The 24,597-nt window shown below is 37.2% G+C and overlaps 1 protein-coding gene across 14 annotated transcripts in view; it reads right to left on the bottom strand.

Annotated features, from left to right (window-relative positions):
* NCKAP5 (NCK associated protein 5) overlaps positions 1–24,597 on the bottom strand; it is a 974,611-nt gene that overhangs the window by 509,234 nt on the left and 440,780 nt on the right. For all 14 annotated transcript variants that reach the window (XM_032411698.1, XM_032411742.1, XM_032411716.1 and 11 more), the window contains one exon: positions 20,322–20,385. In XM_032411698.1, the coding sequence (XP_032267589.1) occupies positions 20,322–20,385 (64 nt within the window). The remainder of the gene's footprint in view (positions 1–20,321; positions 20,386–24,597) is intronic.

Here is a 24,597-nt window from a genome sequence, read left to right as displayed (position 1 = left end):
AAAACTAATGATGTAATGTATGGGGATTAACATAACAATAAAAAAATTAAAAAAAAAAAAGTTGGTTGCTTAACCAACTGAACCACCCAGGTGTTGCCATTCTAGATTTACTCCTATATGCGTTAAGAAAAAATGATTTTAAGTACTATCTTTTAAAACCACACATTAAGAGTTGATAATTTATGTGTTCAATTCCTACGGACTTCCGTATATTCATTTTATATGAACAATCTTCTTAAAATTTGTTTTAAGAGGACTTTAGATTAAGCTGGAGGAGCAAGATGGCAGAGGAGAAGGAGACCTAAATTTCGTCTGGTCTCAGGAATTCAGCTGGATAGGAATCACAATATTCTGAACACCTACGAACTCAACAGGAGATTGAAGAAGAGAGTAGCAGCAACTCTGAACAGAAAAGCGACCACTTACTGGAAGGTAGGATGTGTGGAAAAGTGAATCCGAGGTGATATTTGGGCGGATAGACGGCAGGGGAGGGGGCCTCCATCGGCCGCTTCTGGCAAGTGATAGAGCAGCTGAGCACAAAATCGGAACTTTTAGAAGTCGGCTCCGCTGAGGGACATTGCTCCAGTGGCTCAGCGGGGGGTGGAACCCTCGCGGGACAGTGTGGTCTCAGGACCCTCGGGGTCACAGAAAGACCGGGAGGGCCTGAGTGCAGCAGAGTTCCCAGGTACCGGAGTGGGGAAGCCGGCTGCAGAGATGGAGCCGAGGAGCGGGCTCTCAGCTCGGGGTTGCCATAAACCATGATCTGTGGCACAGTCAGGCCACTGCTCCTCTAGCAGGGACCCAACAAGCAGCAGATCTGGGGAGACTCCCCTTCCTCCCCCGGGAGGAGCGGCACGAGAGTGCACCGCAGGGATCTGCTGGGTTTGGAGACTCCACACGGGGTTGTGTGCCAGAGATAGAGACGTTTGGTCACAGGCCGGGTGAGCACGGAGTGCGGCCAGACACTGGGGAGACGGGAGTGACTGACTGCTTTTCTCTGGGGGCTCACTGAGGAGCGGAGCCCCGAGTTCTCAGCTCCTCCGGGGCGGAGATTGGAAGGCCACCATTTTCACTCTCGTCCTCCAAAGCTGTACGGAAAGCTTGCAGGGAACAAAAGCTCCCGAGAGCAAACCCGAGCAGATGACTTAGACGGGACCGGCAAGGACGGGGCAATTCCGCCTCTGGCAAAGACATTTGGGAACCATGGCAACAGGCCCCTCCCCCAGAAGATCAGTGAGAACAGCCAGCCAAGACCAAGTTTACCTATCAATGAGAACAGCAGAACTCCAGCGCTAGGGGAATACTGCACAGAGAATCCGTGGCTTTTTTACCATGATTCTTTTGTCTTTCACGGTTAATTTTTTTAATTTTCTTTTTTTTTCTTTTTCTTCTTTTTTTTTGAATTTTTCTTTTTCCCTTTTTCAACCAACATCTTATCAATCCCTTTTCTGGCCTTGTCATGAAGCGTCTGCCTTTGGCTCAGGTCCTGATCCCAGAGTCCTGGGATCCAGCCCCGCATCGGGCTCCCTGCTCACTGCAGAGGCTGCTTCTCCATCTCCCACTCCCCCTGCTTGTGTTCCCTCTCTTGCTGTCTCTCTCTCTGTCAAATAAATAAATAAAATCTTTAAAAAAAAAATCCTTTTTATTTTTCATTTTTAGAGTCATATTCTATCCCTTCATAGTAGTTAACCTTGTTTTTGGTATATATATATATATAAGTTGCTCTCTCTTTAAAATTTTGGGATACAGTTTCTTCTAACAGACCAAAATATACCCTAAATCTCTAGTGTATGGCTTTGTTCTAGTCTCCTGCCTGATCACATTCTCTCCCTTTTTTTTTTAATTCCTCTTCTTTCTTTTTCAACCAGCTTATCTATTCCTTTTATAAAATCTTTTGTAATTTTCATCTTTACAGTCATATTCCATCCGTCATCGTATTTACCCTTATTTTTATACATATATGTTTTTCTTTCATTAAAATTTTGAGAGACACTTTCTTCTAACAGACCAAAATACACCCCAAATCTAGTGTGTGGCACTGCTCTATGCACCATTCTACTCATATTTGATCATATTCTTTTTGTTTTAATCTTTTTCTTCTTTTTTTTTTTTTCTTTCTTTCCCTTTCTTTTCCCCTGGTTTCAGGTCTCTTCTGATTTGTTTAGTGTATATTTTTCTGGGGTTGGTGTTACCCTGTTAGCATTTTGTTCTCTCATTCATCTATTCTCCTCTGGACAAAATGACAAAACGGAAAAAATCACCTCAAAAGAAAAACAAGAGGCAGTACCGACTGTCAGGGACCTAATCAATATGGACATTAATAAGATGTCAGAACTAGAGTTCAGAATGACGATTATAAAGATACTAGCTGGGCTTGAAAAAAGCATGGAAGATACTAGAGAAACCCTTTCTGTAGAAATAAAAGAACTAAAACCCAACCAGGGCGAAATCAAAAAGGCTATTAATGAGGTGCAATAAAAAATGGAAGTTCTAACTGCTAGGATAAATGAGGCAGAAGAGAGAATTAGTGATATAGAAGACCAAATGATGGAAAATAAAGAAGCTGAGAAAAAGGGAGGTAAACAACTACTGGATCACAAGGGCAGAATTCGAGAGATAAGTGATACCATAAGACGAAACAATATTAGGGCGCCTGGGTGGTTCAGTCATTAAGCGTCTGCCTTCGGCTCAGGTCATGATCCCAGAGTCGTGGGATCGAGTCCCACATCGGGCTCCCTGCTCGGCGGGAAGCCTGCTTCTCCCTCTCCCACTCCCCCTGCTTGTGTTCCTGCTCTCGCTATCTCTCTCTCTGTCAAATAAATAAATAAAATCTTTAAAAAAAAAAAAGACGAAACAATATTAGAATAATTGGGATCCCAGGAGAAGAAGAAAGAGAGAGAGGGGCAGAAGGTATATTGAAGCAAATTATAGCAGAGAACTTCCCTAATTTGGGGAAGGAAACAGGCATCAAAATTCAGGAGGTACAGAGAACCCCCCTCAAAATCAATGAAAATAGGTCCACACCACGACATCTAATAGTAAAACTTACGAGTCTCAGAGACAAACAGAAAATCCTGAAAGCAGCTCGGGACAAGAGATCTGTAACCTACAATGGTAGAAACATTAGACTGGCAACAGACCTATCCACAGAGACCTGGCAGGCCAGAAAGGACTGGCAGGATATATTCAGAGCACTAAATGAGAAAAAAATGCAGCCAAGAATACTATATCCAGCTAGGCTGTCATTGAAAATTGAAGGAGAGATAAAAAGCTTCCAGGACAAATAAAAACTAAAGGAATTTGCAAACACGAAACCAGCCCTACAAGAGATATTGAAAGGGGTTCTCTAAGCAAAGAGAGAGCCCAAAAGTAACATAGACCAGAAAGGAACACAGACAATATACAGTAACAGTCACCTTACAGGCAATACAACGGCACTAAATTCATATCTTTCAATAGTTACCCTGAATGTAAAAGGGCTAAATGCCCCAATCAAAAGACACAGGCTATCATATCAGATGGGATAAAAAAACAAGACCTATTGATACGCTGTCTGCAAGAGACTCATTTTGGACCCAAAGACACCTCCAGATTGAAAGTGAGGGGGTGGAAAACAATTTACCATTCTAATGGACACCAGAAGAAAGCTGGGGTGGCAATCCTTATATCAGACAAATTAGATTTTAAACCAAAGACTATAATAAGAGATGATGAAGGACACTAAAGCATACTTAAAGGGTCTATCCAACAAGAAGATCTAACAATTGTAAATATCTATGCCCCAACATGGGAGAAGGCAGTTATATAAGCCAATTAATAACAAAAGCAAAGAAACACATCGACAACAATACAATAATAGTGGGGGACTTTAACACCCCCCTCACAGAAATGGACAGATCATCTAAGCAAAAGATCAACAAGGAAATAAAGACTTTAAATGACACACTGGACCAAATGAACTTCATAGATATATTCAGAACATTCCATCCCAAAGCAACGGAATACACATTCTTCTCTAGTGCCCATGGAACATTCTCCAGAATAGATCACATCCTAGGTCACAAATCAGGTTTCAACCGGTACCAAAAGACTGGGATCATTCCCTGCATATTTTTGGACCACAATGCTTTGAAACTAGAACTCAATCACAAGAGCAAAGTCAGAAAGAACTCAAATACATGGAGGCTAAAGAGCATCCTACTAAAGAATGAATGGGTCAACCAGGAAATTAAAGAAGAATTAAACAAATTCATGGAAACAAATGAAAATGAAAACGCAACTGTTCAAAATCTTTGGGATGCAGCAAAGGCAGTCCTAAGAGGAAAGTATGTAGCAATACAAGCCTTTCTCAAGAAACAAGAAAGGTCTCAAATACACAACCTAACCCTACACCTAAAGGAGCTGGAGAAAGAACAGCAAATAAAGCCTAAACCCAGCAGGAGAAGAGAAATAATAAAGATCAGAGCAGAAATCAATGAAATAGAAACCAAAAGAACAGTAGAACAGATCAACGAAACTAGGAGCTGGTTCTTTGAGAGAATTAGTAAGATTGATAAACCCCTGGCCAGACTTATCAAAAAAAAAAGAAATGACCCAAATAAATAAAATCATGAATGAAAGAGGAGAAATCACAACCAGCACCAAAGAAATACAAACAATTATAAGAACATATTATGAACAACTATATGCCAGCAAATTAGATAATCTGGAAGAAATGGATGCATTCCTAGAGATGTATAAACTGCCAAAACTGAACCAGGAAGAAACAGAAAAACTGAACAGACCTACAACCACTAAGGAAATTGAAGCAGTCATCAAAAATCTCCAACAAGAGCCCAGGGCCAGATGGCTTCCCAGGGGAATTCTACCAAACATTTCAAGAAGAATTAATACCTATTCTTCTGAAACTGTTCCAAAAAATAGAAATGGAAGGAAAACTTCCAAACTCGTTTTATGAGGCCACCACTACCTTGATCCCAAAACCAGACAAACACCCCATCAAAAATAATTACAGACCAATATCCCTGGTGAACATGGATGCAAAAATTCTCACCAAAATACTAGCCAATAGGATCCAACAGTACATTAAAAGGATTATTCACCACGACCAAGTGGGATTTATTCCTGGGCAGCAAGGTTGGTTCAACATCCACAAATCAAACAATGTGATACAATATATTAATAAAAGAAAGAACAAGAATCATATGATCCTCTCAATAGATGCAGAAAAAGCATTTGACAAAGTATAGCATCCTTTCTTGATCAAAACTCTTCAGAGTATAGGGATAGAGGGCACATACCTCACTATCATAAAAGCCATCTATGAAGAACCCACAGCCAATATCATTCTCAATGGGAAAAAACTGAGAGCTTGTCCCCTAAGGTCAGGAACACAGCAGGGATGTCCACTATCACCACTGCTATTCAACACAGTACTAGAAGTCCTAGCCACAGCAATCAGACAACAAAAAGAAATAAAAGGCATCCGAATCGGCAAAGAAGAAGTCAAACTCTCACTCTTTGCAGATGATATGATACTTTATGTGGAAAACCCAAAAGACTCTACCCCAAAACTGCTAGAACTCACACAGGAATTCAGTCAAGTGGCAGGATATAAAATCAATGTACAGAAATCAGTGGCATTCCTATACACCAACAACAAGACAGAAGAAAGAGAAATTAAGGAGTCAATCCCATTTACAATTGCACCCAAAAGCATAAGATACCTAGGAATAAATATAACCAAAGAGGCAAAGAATCTGTACTCAGAAAACTATAAAATACTCATGAAAGAAATTGAGGGAGACACAAAGAAATGGAAAAACGTTCCATGCTCATGGATTGGAAGAACAAATATTGTGAAGATGTCAATTTTACCTAGAGCAATCTACACATTTAATGCAATCCCTATCAAAATACCATCCACTGTTTTCAAAGAAATGGAACAAATAATCCTAAAGTTTGTATGGAACCAGAAAAGACCCCGAATAGACAGAGGAATGTTGAAAAAGAAAAGCAAAGCTGGCAGCATCACAATTCTGGACTTCCAGCTCTATTACAAAGCTGTCATCATCAAGACAGTATGGTATTGGCACAAAAACAGGCACATAGATCAATGGAACAGAATAGAGAGCCCAGAAATGGACCCTCAACTCTATGGTCAACTCATCTTTGACAAAGCAGGAAAGAATGTCCAATGGAAAAAAGACAGTCTCTTCAACAAATGGTGTTGGGAAAATTGGACAGCCACATGCAGAAGAATGAAACTGGACCATTTCCTTACACCACACACAAAAATAGACTCCAAATGGTTGAAAGACCTCAATGTGAGACAGGAGTCCCTAAAAATCCTAAAGGAGAACACAGGCAGCAACCTCTTCGACCTCAGCTGCAGTAACTTCTTCCTGAAAACATCGCCAAAGGCAAGGGAAGCAAGGGCAAAAATGAACTATTGGCACTTCATCAAGATAAAAAGCTTTTGCACAGCAAAGGAAACAGTCAACAAAACCAAAAGACAACCGACAGAATAGGAGAAGATATTTGCAAATGACATATCAGATAAAGGGCTAGTCTCCAAAATCTATAAGGAAGTAATCAAACTCAATACCCAAAGAACAAATAATCCAATCAAGAAATGGGCAGAAGACATGAACAGACATTTTTCCAAAGAAGACATCCAAATGGGCAACAGACACATGAAAACATGCTCAACATCGCTCGGCATCATGGAAATACAAATCAAAACCTCAATGAGATACCACCTCACACCAGTCAGAATGGCTAAAATGAACAAGTCAGGAAACGACAGATGTTGGCAGGGATGCAGAGAAAGGGGAACTCTCCTACAGTGTTGGTGGGAATGCAAGCTGGTGCAGCCACTCTGCAAAACAGTATGGAGGTTCCTCAAAAAGTTGAAAATAGAGCTACCCTACGATCCAGCAATTGCACTACTGGGTATTTACCCCAAAGATACAAATGTAGGGATCCGAAGGGGTACGTGCAGCCCGATGTTTATAGCAGCAATGTCCACAATAGCCAAACTATGGAAAGAGCCAAGATGTCCATCGACAGATGAATGGATAAAGAAGAGGTGGTATATATATATACAATGGAATATTATGCAGCCATCAAAAGGAATGAGATCTTGCCATTTGCAACGACGTGGATGGAACTGGAGGGTGTTATGCTGAGCGAAATAAGTCAATCAGAGAAAGACATGTATCATATGACCTCACTGATATGAGGAATTCTTAATCTCAGGAAACAAACTGAGGGTTGCTGGCGTGGGGGGTGGGGTGGGAGGGATGGGGCGGCTGGGTGATAGACACTGGGGAGGGTATGTGCTATGGTGAGTGCTGTGAAGTGTGCAAGACTGTTGAATCACAGATCTGTACCCCTGAAACAATAATACATTAGATGTTAAAAAAAAAGAAGATAGTAGGAAGGGAAAAATGAATGGGGGGAATCAGAGGAGGAGATGAACCATGAGAGACTATGGACTCTGAGAAACAAACTGAGGGTTCTAGAGGGGAGGGGGGTGGGGGGACAGGTTAGCCAGTGATGGGTATTAAGGAGGGCACATACTGCATGGAGCACTGGGTGTTATATGCAAACAATGAATCATGGAACACTACATCAAAAACTAATGATGTAATGTATGGTGATTAACATAATATAATAAAATAAAATTAAAAAAAAGAGGACTTTAGATTTTCTATTTAGACAACCATTATTTGCAAATAATACAAATTTTGCTTTTTTCCCCAATCCTCATGTCATTTATTTATCTTTTTTTTAAAGATTTATTTATTTGAGAGAAAGAGCGAGAGACAGAGCACAATAGCAGAGGGGGAGGGGCAGAAGGAGAAGCAGACTCCCTGCTGAGCAGGGGGCGCAAAATGTGGGGCTCAATCCCAGGACCCTGGGATCATGACCTGAGCTGAAGGGAGATGTTTAACTGACTGAGCCACCCAGGCGCCCCATCATTTATTTATCTTAAAGTATAATGAAAAGAAGCAGTAACAGAAGGCATCCTGGTCTGGTTATAGATTTTAAAAGGAATACTTCTAACTTTTCAGCATTAAGTACAATGGTTACTGAAGATTTTCAGTAGACATCTTTTATCAATTTAAAGAAATGTCCTTTTATTCTTAGCTGACTACATTTTTTTAAAAAAATATTATAAACTGGGATTGAATTTTATCAAACGTTTTATTCTGTATCTAGTGAAGTCTTATTTTCTCTATTTAATCTATTACCATTGTCAACTATATTAATCACTTCCCTAATGTTAAGCAATCACTGCATTCCTAGAATAAATACCACTTTAAAAATCAAGCATCATAAAAGTAAGTTGGCACCTAGCACTTGTATCTTGGTTTTTAAATACCCTTTTCATAAAGGAAACAGCGTTCTTTAGGGAAATGGCTGATTCTAACACTGTGGCAGGAAATATACAAGATGAGACCAAAGCATCTTGCAACCGCAGAAATTAAGAAAGTGCTAAGGAAAAAGGAAGGAACAAAGAAAGGAAGGAGAGAGAGGGGGAGGAAAGGTATCCCATGTTCATAAATTGAAAGAATTAATATTGTTAAAATGACAATATTTCCAAAAGCCATTTGTAGTTCAATGAAATCCTTATAAAGATTCCAGTGGCATTTTTTACAGTAGTAAAAACAATCCTAAAATTTATATGGAACCAAAAAAACAAAAAACAAACAAACAAAAAAAACCAAATAGCTGAAGCAAACCTGAAAATGAAGAACAAAGTGGGAGGCATCAAGCTGTATCATAAGGCCACAGTAGTTAAAACAGTATGATCCTGGCATACAAACAGACACATGGAACAATGAAACAGAATTGAACAGAAATAAACCTAAGCATATATAGTCAACTAATTTTATAAAGGAGCTAAAAATAGTTGGAAAAAGACAGTTTCTTTAACAACAGTGTTGGTAAATCGGATATTCACATGCAAAAGAATGAAACTAGACCCGTATCTTTCCTACTCACAAAAATTAACATGAAATGGATTAAAGGCTGAAATATAAGACCCAAAACCACAATACTACCCAAAGAACACATAAGAAAAAAGCTCCTTGATAGGACTCTTGACAATTGTCTTCATATGATACCTAAAGCACAAATAACAAAATGAAAAATAAACAAGTGAGACTATAATAAACTAAAAAGTTTCTGCATTGCAAAAGAAACAACCAAAAAAAAAATGACAAAGGCAATATATGCAATGATTAAGAATATTTGCAAACCATATATCTGATAAGGGGTTAATATCCAAAATATACAGGCAACTCATATAACTCAAGAGGAAAAAAATTAAAATTTAAAAAAATGGGCAAAGGACCTGAACAGACATTTTGCCAAAGTAAATATATAAGTAGTCAACAGGTAAATGAAAAGATGTTCAACATAACGAATCATTAGGGAAATGTAAATGAAAACAGTAGAGATACCACCTCACACCGGTTACAATGATCTAGGATCAAAAAGACAAAAGACAACAATGCTGGTGAGGATGTAGAGGAAAGGGAATTCTCACACACTGTTGATGGGACTGTAAACTGGTGTGGCCACTAAGAAAAACAGCATGGAGTTTCCTCAAAAAATTAAAAATACAACTATCATATGATCCATTAGTTTCACTTCTGGGAATATATACAAAAGAAATGAAATCACTATGTCAAAGAGATAGGTGTACTTCCATGTTCATAGCAGCATTATTTACAATAGCCAAGACACGGAAACAATCTAAGTGTCCACTGGTGGATGAATGGATAAAGAAAGTGTGGCATACACACACACACACACACACGTATGTACATACATATGTATGTACATACATATATGTAATGGAATATTAATTCATAAAAATTAATATATGTATGTATGTACATATATATGTAATGGAATATTAATAATTCATAAAAAATGAGGAAACCCTGCCACTTATGGCAATATGCATGGACCTTGAGAGCATTACACTAATTAAAGTTAGGTCGAACAGAGGCTCCTGGGTGGCTCAGTCAGTTAAGCGTCTGCCTTCGGCTCAGGTCATGATCCCAGGGTCCTGGGATCGAGCCCCACATCGGGCTCCCTGCTCAGCAGGAAGCCTGCTTCTCCCTCTCCCACTACCCCTGCTTGTGTTCCCTCTGTCACTGTCTCTCTCTCTGTCAAATAAATAAAATCTTTAAAAGAAAAAAAGTTATGTCGAACAAAGACAAATATTACATGATCTCACTTATATGTAAAATCAAAATTTTAAAAAAACTCAAAGAATAAAAGATGAGATTTGTGATTATGGCAGCAAGGGTGAAATGGGATGAAAGTGGTCAAAAGGCACAAACTTCCAGTTATAAGATAAATAAGTACTGGAGAAAAATGTGTAACATGGTAAGTGTAGTTACCACTGCTATATAATATATACAAGTTGTTAAGAGTAGATCCTAAGAGTTCTCATCACAAAGAAAAAAATAGGGGCGTCTGGGTGGCTCAGTCCATTAAGCGTCTGCCTTCGGCTCAGGTCATGATCCCAGGGTCCTGGGATCGAGCCCCAAAACAGGCTCCCTGCTCAGCGAGAGTCTGCTTCTCCCTCTTCCTTTGCCTGCTATTATTCCCCCTGCTTGTGCTCTCTCACTCTCTGTCAAATAAATAAAATCTTTAAAAGAAAAAAATATTTATAATAGTATCTGTATGTGGTGATGGATGTTAACTGAACTTACTGTGGTCATTTCACAGTACATGTAAATCAAGTCATTATGCTGTAGACCCCAAAGTTACACAACGCTATATGTCAATTACATCTCGCTAAAACTAGAGGAAAAACAAGAGAAGGAAATAACAACCAACAAAAACAATGATGGTAGTGTGTCAATGGGCACAGGAGCCAATGAAAGTAGTTCCTAATGCCCCAAGCTGGAACAATTTTAGCAAAAAAATAGTTTATATTGGTTGATAAGCCTACATGTAAAGTAAACATCAATACATTCATAATATAAGTAAATGACTGAAAATAATGAGGAAGAAGAGACAAAAATATCATGCAGAAGAATCCAAAATAATTTATGTAGATACTCCACCCTCAAGGGGGTGAGACATAACTCTCCAATTCAGAAGTATGGGCTATGCATTGTGACTTCTTTCCAGAGAGTACAGTATGGAAGGGGGTGGGTGGGGAGAAACTTCACAGTGGAAACCTAGCAAACACTACCTCAGCCAGGTCATCAATATACCTCAACAGTCATAAATTACATTGATAGTATGCAACCTGGATAATGATGGGGTGAAAATGACACTGTAATTTGTGGTCCATCTTTTTCAAAAATATATCCCAGCATAATCACTAGAAAAACATCAGACAAATCTCAATGAGACAAATCCCTAAAAATCCCTAACAAGTATTCAAAACTGCGAAGTTCATCAAAAGCAAGGAAAGTCTGAGAATCTATCACAACCAAGAAGAACTTTAGGAGACACACGACTGAATGTATTGTGTATGCTGGCTGGGATTTTGGAAGAGAAAAAGGTGTAACTAGAGAAATCTGAATAATTGTGGAGTTTAATTAATAACAATGTACCAATATTCGTTCATTAATTGTGACAAATGTACCACAGTAATGTAAGATGTTAATAGTTGGAGAAACTGTATGGGACGTATGGGAACTCTCTGTATTATCTCTGTAATTTTTTTTTTTGGAAATATTTAACTGTTCTAAAATGAAAAGCTTATTTTTAAACAATGAGCTTGGATATTTCTCTCATTTTCTTTTTCAGCACCAATCTGTATAAAACAGTATCTCCTTCACTAAAGGTTTGGTTGAACTCTGTAAAACCATCAAAGCCTGGTAGCTTGTTAGGAAGAAAATTTTTTAAAACTTTTAACAATTTTTTTTTTAACAATTATAAAAGTAAGAAGAAAGTATAATAAATCCTCAACTTGTAGAGTTACCATATATGGCCAATTTTGTTTCCTCTAAATGACCAACTTCCCTCTTCCAGTATTACTTTGAAATAAAGCTAGACATCACAGAAACCTAGACAAACCTAGGCATTCTACACAAATATTCCTGCATACATCTCTAAACAATAAGGACTCTTTTTAAAACAACCATAATAACAAGAGTATACCTAAATATTAATAATGCAATATCAAATACCCAGTGTTCATATGGTCCAATGGTCTACCATTTTTATTTGTAAATAGATAAATTAGTATTGCTGCCAATTTTATGCTATTTCTTCATTTTCATTTCTATTTCATTATTTCTATTTCATTATTTCTTCTTCTTTATTTAAGTGTATTTTATTATTCTTTATTACTATTTGATTAGATGATTAATCAATTTTAAATCTATTCTTTGCCTATTTCGTGCATTTAATTTAAAGCTATACATTTCACTCTAAGTATTAATTTGATTACATCTCAAAAGTAGTGGTTTCATTGTCAGAGTTTAAATATTTTTAAGTTCTCTTTTAATTTGTTTAAAAATGAATTACTTAAAATATTATATTTTAATTTTCAGAGTTGTTTAAAAACTTCTGATACTACTGACTGAAAAGGGATCATGAAAAGTAGGACATTAATGTATTTGTATAATAAATATTTGATTTTTTTTTACATTTTATGAAAGCAAGGACTTCATTATATTTTCTGCTGGATATGCTGAAAAAATAAATGAACAAAATAATATGCAGGGCCTAGTTCCAAAATTTAGCATATATACAGAAATATGTCCTGAAGTTTAATACCTACTATTCTAAACTCTTAACAAATTAAAAGCCAAGTAGATATGACTTTCTAAGTTGGTTTTTGTAAGGAAAAAAAAAGTTCTGACTCTTTTTTCCAGATATATCATGTGGATATATTTCAGCCAATGATAAGCACTGTGAATGACATGCCATCCCAGATGTTTCTCTTCTTTGGATGATACTTAAAACTCAACTGCAATGACTGCTTCTAACACCAACATATTAACACAATGAGACAAATCTAAACTTTTCATGCCACTAACAACACAGATTTTCAAAAAACAGTTGCACTTCAATATACTAATAGTGACCAGAAAGAGGAATTTAAAAAAAATTTACAGTTGCACCAAAAAATAATATTCTTAGGAATAAATTTAACCAAGTAGGTAAAAGACTTTTATGCTGAAAACTGTAAGACATTCATGAAAGAAACTGAAGGTGACACAAATAAATGAAAAGATATTCTGTGCTCAGTGACTGAAAGAATATTGTTCTAATGTCCATACTACCCAAGCAATCCATTGATTCAATGCAATCCCTATTAAAATCCGCATGGCATTTTTCACAGAAATAGGAAAGACAATCCTAAGATTTGTATGGAATTACAAATGACCCTGAATAGCTAAAGCAATCTTGAGAAAGAAGAATTATATTACAAAGCTATAGTAATTAAAACAGCATGACATTGACACAAGACACATAGATCAACGGAATGGAATAGAGAGTCCAGAAATAAATGCATGCATATTTGGTCAATTAAATTATAACAAAGGAATCAAGAGTAAACAACAGAGATAAAGACAGTCTCTTTAATAAATGGTGCTGGAGAAACTGGACAGTCATATGCAAAAGAATGAAACTGGACCACTATCTTAGACCACACATAAAAATCAACTTCAAATGGCTTAAAGACTTGAATGAAACACCAGAAACCATAAAAATGCCACAAGAAAAAATAGGGGGTATGCTCCATAAACATTAATTTTGGCAATGATTTTTTTGAATAGGACACCAAATAGCAACAGCAACAAAAGCAAAAATAAACAAACAGGACTATATCAAACTAAAAAGCTTCTGCACAGCAAAGGAAACCACCTACAAAATGAAGAGGCAACCTATAGAACAGGAGAAAATATTTGCAAATTATTTATCTGATAAAGGGCTAATATCCAAAACATATGAAGAACTGAAACAGTTCAATAACAAAAAACAACCCAATTAAAAAATGGGCAGAGGAGCTGAATAGAGATTTTTTCAGAGAAGACATACAGATAGTCAATAGGCACATGAAAAGGTGCTCAACATCACTTTCATCCAGGAAGTACAAACCAAAACCACAATGAGATATCACCTCACAATAACACAACAGTATTAAAATGACTATTACACACAAGACATAAAGTCATCAATGATGTGGAGAAAAGAAAACCCTTGTGCACCGCTTGTGGGAATATAAATTGGTGTGGCCACTGTGGAAAATAGAATAGAGGTTCTGCAAAAAATTAAAAATAGAAGTACCATATGATCCAGCAATTTCACTTCTGGGTATTTATTCAAAGGATATAAAATCACTATCTTGAAGAGGTATTTGTACCCCCATGTTCACTGCAGCATTATTTCCAACAGCCAAGATATGCAAACAACCTAAGTGTCCATCAACAGATGAAGGGATAAAGAAAATATAGTATATATATTTATACAGTGGAATATTATTAGCCGTAAAAAGAAGGACATCCTGACATTTGCAACAATGTGGATGGACACTGAGAGCAATACACTAAGTGAAATAAGTCAGACAGAGAAAGACAAATACCATATGACCTTACTTATTTGTGAAATCTTAAAAAAATAAAATAAAAAAACAAAGAAATGAAATCATAGATACAACAGATTAGTGGGTGCCAGAGGTGGGGGTGGGTGAAATGGATGAAGGTGGTCAAATGTACAAATTTCCAGTTATAAAATTTTAAAAAATCCTTAGAATATAATATATAGCATGATTACTATAGTTAAGAATGCTGTATTTTTATATTTGCAAGTTGTTAAGAGAATCTTAAAAATTCTCATCAAAAGAAAAAAATCTAGAACTATGTATAGTAATGGTTGTTAACTAGGCTTACTGTGGTAACCATTTCACTATATACACCCATATCCTGTGTTGTACATCATAAACTGATATAATATTGTATGCTAACTGTATCTTTTAAAAAAGGAAAAAGAAACACTTAATTGACCTTGGTCCCAACCTAACCCCCTTCCTTTGACTACTACCAGTTGGAAAATCAGATGTATGACCTACTGGGCTATTGTGAACAACAAACTTCTATCAAAACCAAATCCTGACCCCAAGAAAACTAGTAGTAAGAATTGGTATTCTTAGAGACCATGGCTCTATGCCCCCTTACTCTTGGGTTTCCAAACTCTGAATTCCCCTTCTTAGAAGTCTTGTCTGTCAGAGTTCAGACTATACAGTTGTCTATAGAGCTGTTCCGCAATGTCAAGAAGGGCATACAAAGCAAAACCATGACAGTTCACCAAGGCCATGTCACCTGGACCACGTGCAGTGTTCCTGTTTTCATATGTGTCTCTTTAGAGCAATGATCTTTTCTAGTTTAAATAATAGGTACTGAACACTGTGCCACAGAGGTGAAGGTTCTATACGTGGTGTTGTTTTTTTTTTAAAGATTTTATTTATTTATTTGACAGAGACACAGCGAGAGAGGGAACACAAGCAGGGGGGGTGGGAGAGGGAGAAGCAGGCTTCCCGCTGAGCAGGGAGCCCGATGCGGGGCTTGATCCCAGGACCCTGGGATCATGACCTGAGCCGAAGGCAGACGATTAATGACTGAGCCACCCAGGCGCCCCTCTATACGTGTTTTTTTCCCCAAGTTTGTATCGCCAACCCAGCCAACTCCAGTGTCGGCACCGTAGCTGGCTGTTCACACTGTGGCACTGAATGAGCAAGATGTAGTGTGGGCTTCTGCTGCCCTAAATTTGCCTTGTCCTCCAGCAAGGATGTCACAGAGGTTCCAAGGATTCTGATCTCCCTACTTCCTCAAGCTCTTCTGCTTTTTCTTCAAATTCCTATTCTGTCAATATCCCAATCTTTGACCATTACTCCTTGGAAGTTCATTGTGAGAAGAAAAGGGAGGTTATGATTATGAATTTAGGTAATGGTCAGTATGGTAACATCCAGGCAACATCTGAATATCTAGTTGCAGAAAAAAGGGAATCTTACAACAGGGCAAATAGGCTTCCTCTGTTTCCTTAGTGCCTTGAGATCAGAAATCAAGAATTAATATTTTTCTTTTTCCCAAGTAGAAATTACCCAATGAGATGAGAAGGAACCATATGGTATCTAAGATTTTGCATAATTAGCTCAAGCATTTTAAAAATTATGTTTGATAGAATATTAGTGTTCTGGGGATATTAATATCTCTTTGATAAAAAACAAAGTTAAACAGTGGCAGAAGTGATATTCTTCTAAAACTTTAATATAAATTGAAGAAAACAGCAAATACACTTAAGCTGTTTTTCATATCATTTTGAAATGGTCTCACTACAATATTTTGTTGTGTTGTAAGTACATATAAAAATCCTCTTTACGTATTTTAACTCATAAATTCTTATTGCTATTCATAAATAAAATTGTCTTTGCAAGTTTGGAGGAAAAAGTATAATCAGAAATAATCTACAAAATATTAAGTAAACTATCAATTTCTAGTAATCAAAACAATTTAGAATCATGTCAGAATCAATAATGGTTAATGGAAAAGTATAAGCTGTCCAGGAACTCATGTAGATTAATATGGGAATTTGGAATACAATAAGAGAGACAGTAAAGTTTAGATTGTTGAATAGATGATTTTGGGAAAACATTCCTTTTGATCCCGGCCTCACACTAACTTAATTCCATCTAGATGATGCCAAGATTGACAGGAAAGAAAAAAAAAAACTATATACTTTCTAAAAGATAATGATAATGAATATCTATATTCTTGGGGTAGAATGGGCCTTTTTACATATAGCCAAATTTAAGATGACATTAAAGTCTTAAGGACAGAATAGATTTTATATGTAAACCAAACCAGGGCTAGGCAGCACAAGCGGTAACAGAATCTCCCAGAATGAAGAGAAACATGATCTTACAGCAGCTTGTGAAAAATAATGAAAAGTAAGTGTAAAAACAATAGTGAGCTATTTCATGAAAGAGTCAAGAGCAAAGGAAACAAATATGAAATATCTAATTGCTGAAAGAAAGCTTTCCCAAATAAATATTTAGGTCACCAGAACAAAAGAATGGACAGAACTGATAAAAACTAGTGATGTGCCCAAACCCACATAGCTAACTACTGGCAGAGATGGATTTTGAATCCTGACCTGCCTCACTCCCAAGCTCGAGGTCTTTTTATCCCCACATTTATATCAACTAGCCATTAAAAAGCAATCTCTCTACATGAAATGTGGTACTCTGGATTGAATCGTAGATCAGAAAACGGAAATTATTGGGAAAACTGGTGAAATTCTAACAAAATCTGAAGTATGAATAATAGCAACAAGCCAATGGTAATCTCTCACTTGTGAGAATTATGCCACAGTTACGGAAGACATTAACATTAGAAAACTGGATCAAGGGGATGCAGATGCGAAACTTCCTTTAAGGCTAAGATTATTCCAAAATAAAAAGTGTATTAAAAAAATAAAATAAACGTCTCAAAAATGGAGCCTTGAATACTATCTTAAAACTTGTCAGTAAGGAGATTTATTGCACGAAGTCAAATTTTTAAAAATTTGCATTTTACATTAAAGACTTTTGATTATAAAATGTTCATTGGTGATTTTAAAAATCAATCCCTGCCTCAATTAAATTTTTGTTTCACAATACTTACTTAACTTTCCATACCATTTTCCCTTTCATGTGGATAAAAATAAAGAATAATGTAAATAGTAGTCTTTAAATAATATGATGCGGTTGTGATGAACTGCTTTTCTCTTCTGCTACGGACATGACAGAAGTTCTGGGCTTGTAACACAAGAATCAAATTTAGAGGATGAACAGAACTGCCTGACTTTAGGGACTGTCAGATACTGAAAGAATCAGGACTTCAGAAATAAATGAATCCTAGGAGCAAAAAAGCTGAAGCATGTAATTAAGTAGAAAACTCAGAGGTAAGGAAAGAGGAGAAAAACAGAGAAAGAGGGAGAAGAAACAAAGGGCATTAATGAAAATCAGGGCTGTGGTGTCTCTAAGGAATTGAGATGTGATAAATTATGGAATGGGAGTAAACAGTTACATGAATAATAGTAAATCACATCATGTCACCGCCTTACACAAAGCCTTTCAATGGCTCCTATCACTCACAGCATGAGCCAGAGATCCTTGGCTTACCCCTCTGTCCCCCATCATTTCACTGATTTTATCTTCTACTCTTCACCCTCTCCCCACCGACTACCCTCCAGCCAGCCTGTCTGCAGGCTTTTCCTCAGGCACCCCAGGCCTTTGTACCTGCTGGTCTCCCAGCCTAGAATGATCCTCCCCCAGATATCACCAGGTTTCACTCTTTTGCCTTCTTCAAGTTTTGCTCAAATACTAACTTTTCAGTGATTTACTTCTATGAAACTCTACTTAAAATAGTGAAGCCCTAGAACTCCCAATCTCTCCTACCCTGATCTTGTTCACCATCTAACACTCTAAATACATTTAGTGTCTGTCTTCACAACCACGAAAATGTAAGCTCTCAGATTTTTGCCTGTTTTTTTTTTTTCACTGATGTTTCCCCGGGGCCTAGGACAGTGCCAGGCACAGAGTGGGTGCTCAATAAATGCTTGTTAAATCAAACAACACGTAAGTGTGATTTTTCATTACCATAATTAAAATAAGAATAACAACATACTAGAAACATTTGCCAAGTTGTTTTTTGAGCAAGGAGAGTAACCCTTTTGTGTCCTTGTGTTTTCTGGGTATTTTCGACGCTGAACAATTATTCTGCAATGTTTTGAAAGGGGTTTTTTATCTTGTTAAAAACTAGTGAGTTATATGCCTTAGATTACTTCAGCTGAGATCCATTCATTGGCGCCAGAAAGAGACATTCTAGAGGCCTGTACTTATGAGCTTAAATAGCATTTAGCTATTACTAAGCTCCCCATCATAAAAACTTTACATAAGAAAAGGTTCAGTGGCGTGATCCACTAAGTTAATGTCATCATAAAACTCCAAACTCCTCATTTTGAAGATGAAAAAATTGAGACCTAAAAAAATATATATATAAAAAAACTGAGACCGAGAAAAGTTGTCACTTCTTCACATTCATTTAGGACACAGCTGACAACATGTAGAACAGGAGCTAGCCCGAAACAAAACACTGAAACATCGCAGAATGGCCTAGCCCGTACACATACCCCAACACCGTCAAAGTCCAGATTCGGGCACTATTTGACTAAACATTCATTTTCTCCAGCCTATTTCCATTTCATTGCTCAAAGATGCTTGTGAACAGTTGTTTCCTATTGTTTGAACATTTAAGATTCTCTTTGCATTGAGATCACCAGAATTGCAAACCATGTGATCACATTTTAGCATGCTCAAAGGCCACTGCACCATTCCAGAACCCACTAAACATTCAGTCTCTTGCTCCAGACCTTTACCTTCCCTGAGAGAGGTGCGAGGCCAGCATCTTTTTACTAATTTCTTATTCTTTTCGGGGTATGGATTGTCAATTAACTCTCATGAAATGAAACAGAAGCAGCCTGAAGGGTCTAAAAATGTGTCACTTCTCTTTTTTAAAAAAAGATAATTCTTGTGCTGAAAAATTGCACTTGTGCCATTGTTTTGTCTTAAGTGAGAAAAAAATCTAGTGTTCTATTTTTTGCTCAGAGGAAGGAGCAGCAGTTAATCCACACATGTATGCACCCTGGGACCCCAGGCAGTCATCTCTGATGTTAGAGCCGCACGCGGGCAGATACTTTCGCAAAGAGAGTCTATAAAATGAAGTTGCCATGGACCAAAACAACCATATTGATTTTTAGTACAATTCAAAACACAAGAAACATCAGTTTTCTGAATGGCACACACTGGGAAGGACAGGAAGAAATACAGAGTGCAGAGAAAGAAAAGGGTAGAAGACAATTACATTAGTAAAAATCTCCGTGTTCTTTTAGGTTGTTTGTTTCGAAGTTCAAAGAACCGACAGGCTTGAGTTATGTTGAACCGTTCTTAGCTGAAAACCTACAATTGCTCATTTACTGACACTCTGCTCACAGCTGGAAGCCCGGGTCTTCAGGAAATAAAGCTATATAACCAACTGAAGGTTTGAACATCCTCTTCAAAGCCCAGATAGTTATTTCTTTTTCTCAATTAATACCGCCCCTCCCTCCTCCTGTCCCTCCCCTCTCCCTGTCTGCAAATGGCATTAGAAACACATTATTTACCAATACATCATTAAGTTTGCTGCAAGCAAATATTTTCCTTAGATATCCTTAATGAGACAAAAATGCCTTTTCAGCCAGAGATCTTTGGAAGGGAGGTGCAGGATCAGGAGAGACCAGACAGCACTTACCATGGCCCCCTCACTTCTTCTTTGGGCAACTTCTCGCTGCAGCCGGGCCACGGCCAACTTCTCCCTGGGGAAACAAAAGCACATGGTTAGTTGCCTATTCTTCTCAGGGTAGAGGTACACTGGCATGGCTTTGAAACATTCTTTTGAGGTCTCCAGAGGAACTCCTTCCTTGGTTTAGCTCACTTCCTCCACTAAACTTTCTATAAATATTTAAAGTCATTCGTGCATTGTTTTCATTGAGTGTCATGAAAGAGATTTTTTTTTTTTGCCTTGGATTTTATAAAATCCAAATAAACCCTGAATGCTAAGTAAAAGCTTCCCTTTAAGTTCACGAACATATATAATTTGGAAACAAATTTTCCCGTGGTTAAAATATTTCGGTGGTCCTTTCTGTTATCAACTTTGCTTATATACAATTATTTTTATTTCTTTTGTTGCTCTTTACTGACCATGAATTTTAAAAGGCAAACAGACTTGAATCTGCACCATTTTTGAAATGATAACAGAAAATCATTTACAGGGACACCTGGGTGGCTCAGTCTGTTAAGCGTCTGCCTTCAACTCAGGTCATGATCCCATGATCCTGGGATAGAGTCCCGCATCAGGCTCCTTGAACAGTGGGGAGACTGCTTCTCCCTCTGCCTGCCACTCCCCCTGCTTGTGCCCTCTCTCTCTCTCTGACAAATAAATAAATAAAATCTTAAAAAAAAATCATTTACAGACTTGCTACCTCAAAGTACTGTGCTGAGTGTTTTACCTGATCTTATATGAGCCTGACAACAACCCTATAATAGGCTTTATTATCCCCATTTATAGATGTGGAAACTGAGGCTCAGATATGCTAAGTAACATACCAAGTTCCCAGCTGGTACATATCAATTGTATTAGGATCAAACTTTAGGTTTTCTTTATTTTGCAAATCCTAAATAAAAATTTTGCTTATCATTTTTTCAGGGCTTAGAAAACATGTAAAATCTAAAAACATTTATTCTAGCATTCTTTATTTTACAATGGGGCCTATTTTGTATCCCTTATAATTGTAATTCTGATTTCATTTAGAAAAAAATTTAATATTCACCAAAATTTTAAGAATGCTTTGTAAAGTGACAGATACTACATTTTGGATAGCTTTTCAATGATTCTCAGGAAAAAAAGTTTACAGATAAAGTAGGGGTAAGTGAACCCTTCCAGTAATCTTCCAATCTTAGCATTAGGAAGGATTTTCCCCGAAATCCTTCTACGGTTATCAAGTTGTGAAACCGTTTGTGTGATATTTCATCCCTCAGCCTTCTCTCTACACAGGACCAGCTATTCAGCTATCCACAAGCAGCAAGGGAACAACTGGATTCCCAGCTGAGTGAGAGGATTTCTCCAGGCCTAACTGCTTGGGTCTCTGAAATGTCAGTGACTGCCAAGAAGGCATGTGCTTTAGTCTGGTTACAGTTAAGTCAAATTTTTAGTAGGAATAGTTCTCTTTGAATTAGTGCCTAAAGAGACATATTAGAAGGAATAAAACTAGAACCAGGAGATCCCTGAGGAGAACAAGTTTTGGGAGCCTGGGGCAGGACCCATGCACAGACCCTGTGGGAGAGGGCAACAAAGTCAAGAGAAAGAAGCCAGGAAGAGATGAAATCATGTGCCTCATTATGAGGTGAGCAAGACAGAAATCTCTGTGTTCTCTGACCCAAGTCCTAATGAGCAGATGAAAGGAGCAAAGAATGGAAAGAGAAGGATATGACTTGACTTCTGGTTTAATATAAAAAATAAACACATGGTAGATATACAGACAAAGAAAGCAGAGAAGAACATACCCTATACTCTATGACCGAGCAATTCAACTCAGTATATATGCAACAGAAATGCATATATACGTTCAGTAAAGGACATGTACTAGAATGTTCCTAGATGCACTATTTGTTATCACCTTAAACTAAAAATGTGCACCCCATTAACAACAGAATGGGTAAACTTCTACATAATCATACACTGGGATACCAGAAAGTACTGAGAAGGTGTCATGTATACCTAAGCACAACAGCATATCGAATACCACAAGCATATGAAAGAATGAAAGAAGCAAACATAAAAGAGTATATAGTTTATGATTCCATTTATATAAAGTCCAGAGATAGGCAAAACTCCTATGTAGTTCAATAAGGCAAGAAAAATAAAAGACATGAATATTAAAAAAGAGAAGGTAAAACTGTCTCTATTCACAGATGACAATTTTCTAAATAGAATATACTAAGGAACCTACAAAACAACCATACAACTAATAAGCGAATTTAGCAAGTCACAGATATAAGCCAATACACAAAAACCAATTGTGTTTTTACACACTAGCATCAAACAACTAGAAAATCTATTTTAAAAAATTCATTTACAATAGTGTCAAAACACAAAACACTTAGGAAATAAATTTACAAAAGATTTGTCAGACTACTACAGTGAAAACTATAAAACAACTGCTCAGAACAATTAAAGGAGACTACACACACACACACTCTCTCTCTCTGCAGATTCAGATCTCTTGAAAGGGTCTCAGGAACAATCAGCATCCTAGGACCACACTTCAAGAACTTAACCTAGAAGATCCAGAAGGAGAAATGGAAGAATGGTCTAGAAAATTTCCTGGAATCATTATTCCTGATTGCTGAATCTTCAGCACAAGATTGAATATATATGCTAATAGCATGTTAATTTTTTACAAGAGCAGTTTAGCGTAAAGATGACATTCCTACAAACAGAGCAAAGTTTATCTTAGCACAATCATCCTACTAAACGATGGAAGAGTCCTCACACAGCTTAAAGGTTAGGAACATCACTATTTTATCCTTAAAAGAGTTTGCCTTTATAACACTATTAGGAATTTTCACACAGTATAGGTTCATGTGAAATCTTATAAAATTCAATTTGAAAGAAAAATTTAATGGTTTTAGCCATTACACAGTTTTTAAGAAGGAAAATATTCGTAAGTCATGAATTTTATATTCTGCCCACACATTATATTTTAGGCATATAATGAGTGAACCAATGTGAAAGGCTCATCCTCAAAGTGGCAGCATGTAAGCCAACTGATTTGGGGAAACAGCAAAATAAATACGTAGAAACTGGAAACATCAGCTTGGGTTTGACCTACCATCATGTGACCAGAGATGTGCCCAATTTCAAATAGCCACGTTTGAAATGTGTGACACACACATGAGGAATCTCGCTGTAGACTGGGTCACAGAAAAGACAATCTTCAACCCAAGCCCTGCAACCTAGTGCTCCTTATTTATAAGCTATAAACTGGCTTAAGTCTAGTTACTTGGGAGCTACCATGATTCAAAGTAGTTAGGCAGTGAATGAGCAGAATTCAGGAGAATAGCAAATACAACTGTCTCTTTAAAACCATGTTCTGTTATTGGTTTATATCATTTATTCAGGAAATGCAATATGCGTAATGTCATGGAGCAGGCATGTCGAAGGCTTGCAAGTAACAGTTGGGGGGGTTTTCTGTGGTGTAGGCAGGACAAGACCAGTACCATCTAAGTCCCACTAAGCAAAGCATCCCAATTTTGACTTATTTTATGTCGTAAGTTTCTGAATCCTATTTCGTTTGAAAAGAGAATTTCAAGGCCAAAAAAAAAAAAAACAAAAACAAAACGAAACACAGGAAAGAATACTTTCTGGAGGTTTGGCACTTTCTATCTCCCAAATCTTTCATATCGTTGGTATTCCATGTGTTTGCAGGGTTTTTGTTTTTAGTAGGAATTGTATTTTATTTTTGCATGAAAGAGTTGTCATTCTTGATAAAAATTAAGGAAGTGACGGAGTCATCAGATGGGTGAAACCATCTATGGTAAAAATCTCAGCATTTCTAGATGTTCCCATTTCTGGGCTCAAATTATCAACTTAATCAAAGTATTAAAAATAAATGGGTCTGCCTTTTTTATAGTCATCTCATTTGCCCTTGGGTTCAGCAGTCCCTTGACAAACCATATCTTCAAACCCCCAAGGTCCCAATATATGTGTGAAACCGAATGGGACCAGCATCTTTTTCATGCAAATTCAGGGTTCTTAAAAACAGCTTTGTTCAAAAAATAAAGAAAGAATCCTTGACTTGCATGCTACCCAAGGCAAATTAAACACAGTCACATACACATACACTCTTGCTCCTATTTGAGGACCTTAGCTCATCTGCTGGAAACAGACAACTGTGCTTTTGCAATGCATTACTGTTTTGTTTTGTGTTTGTAGCAAAGCCAACAGCTCATTATGAAGAGGGTATTGA

The sequence above is a fragment of the Phoca vitulina genome, unplaced genomic scaffold (assembly GCF_004348235.1).
Source record: "Phoca vitulina isolate PV1807 unplaced genomic scaffold, GSC_HSeal_1.0 scaffold1, whole genome shotgun sequence".
Lineage (NCBI taxonomy): Eukaryota > Metazoa > Chordata > Mammalia > Carnivora > Phocidae > Phoca > Phoca vitulina.
This window is presented reverse-complemented; position numbering and strand designations above follow the sequence as displayed.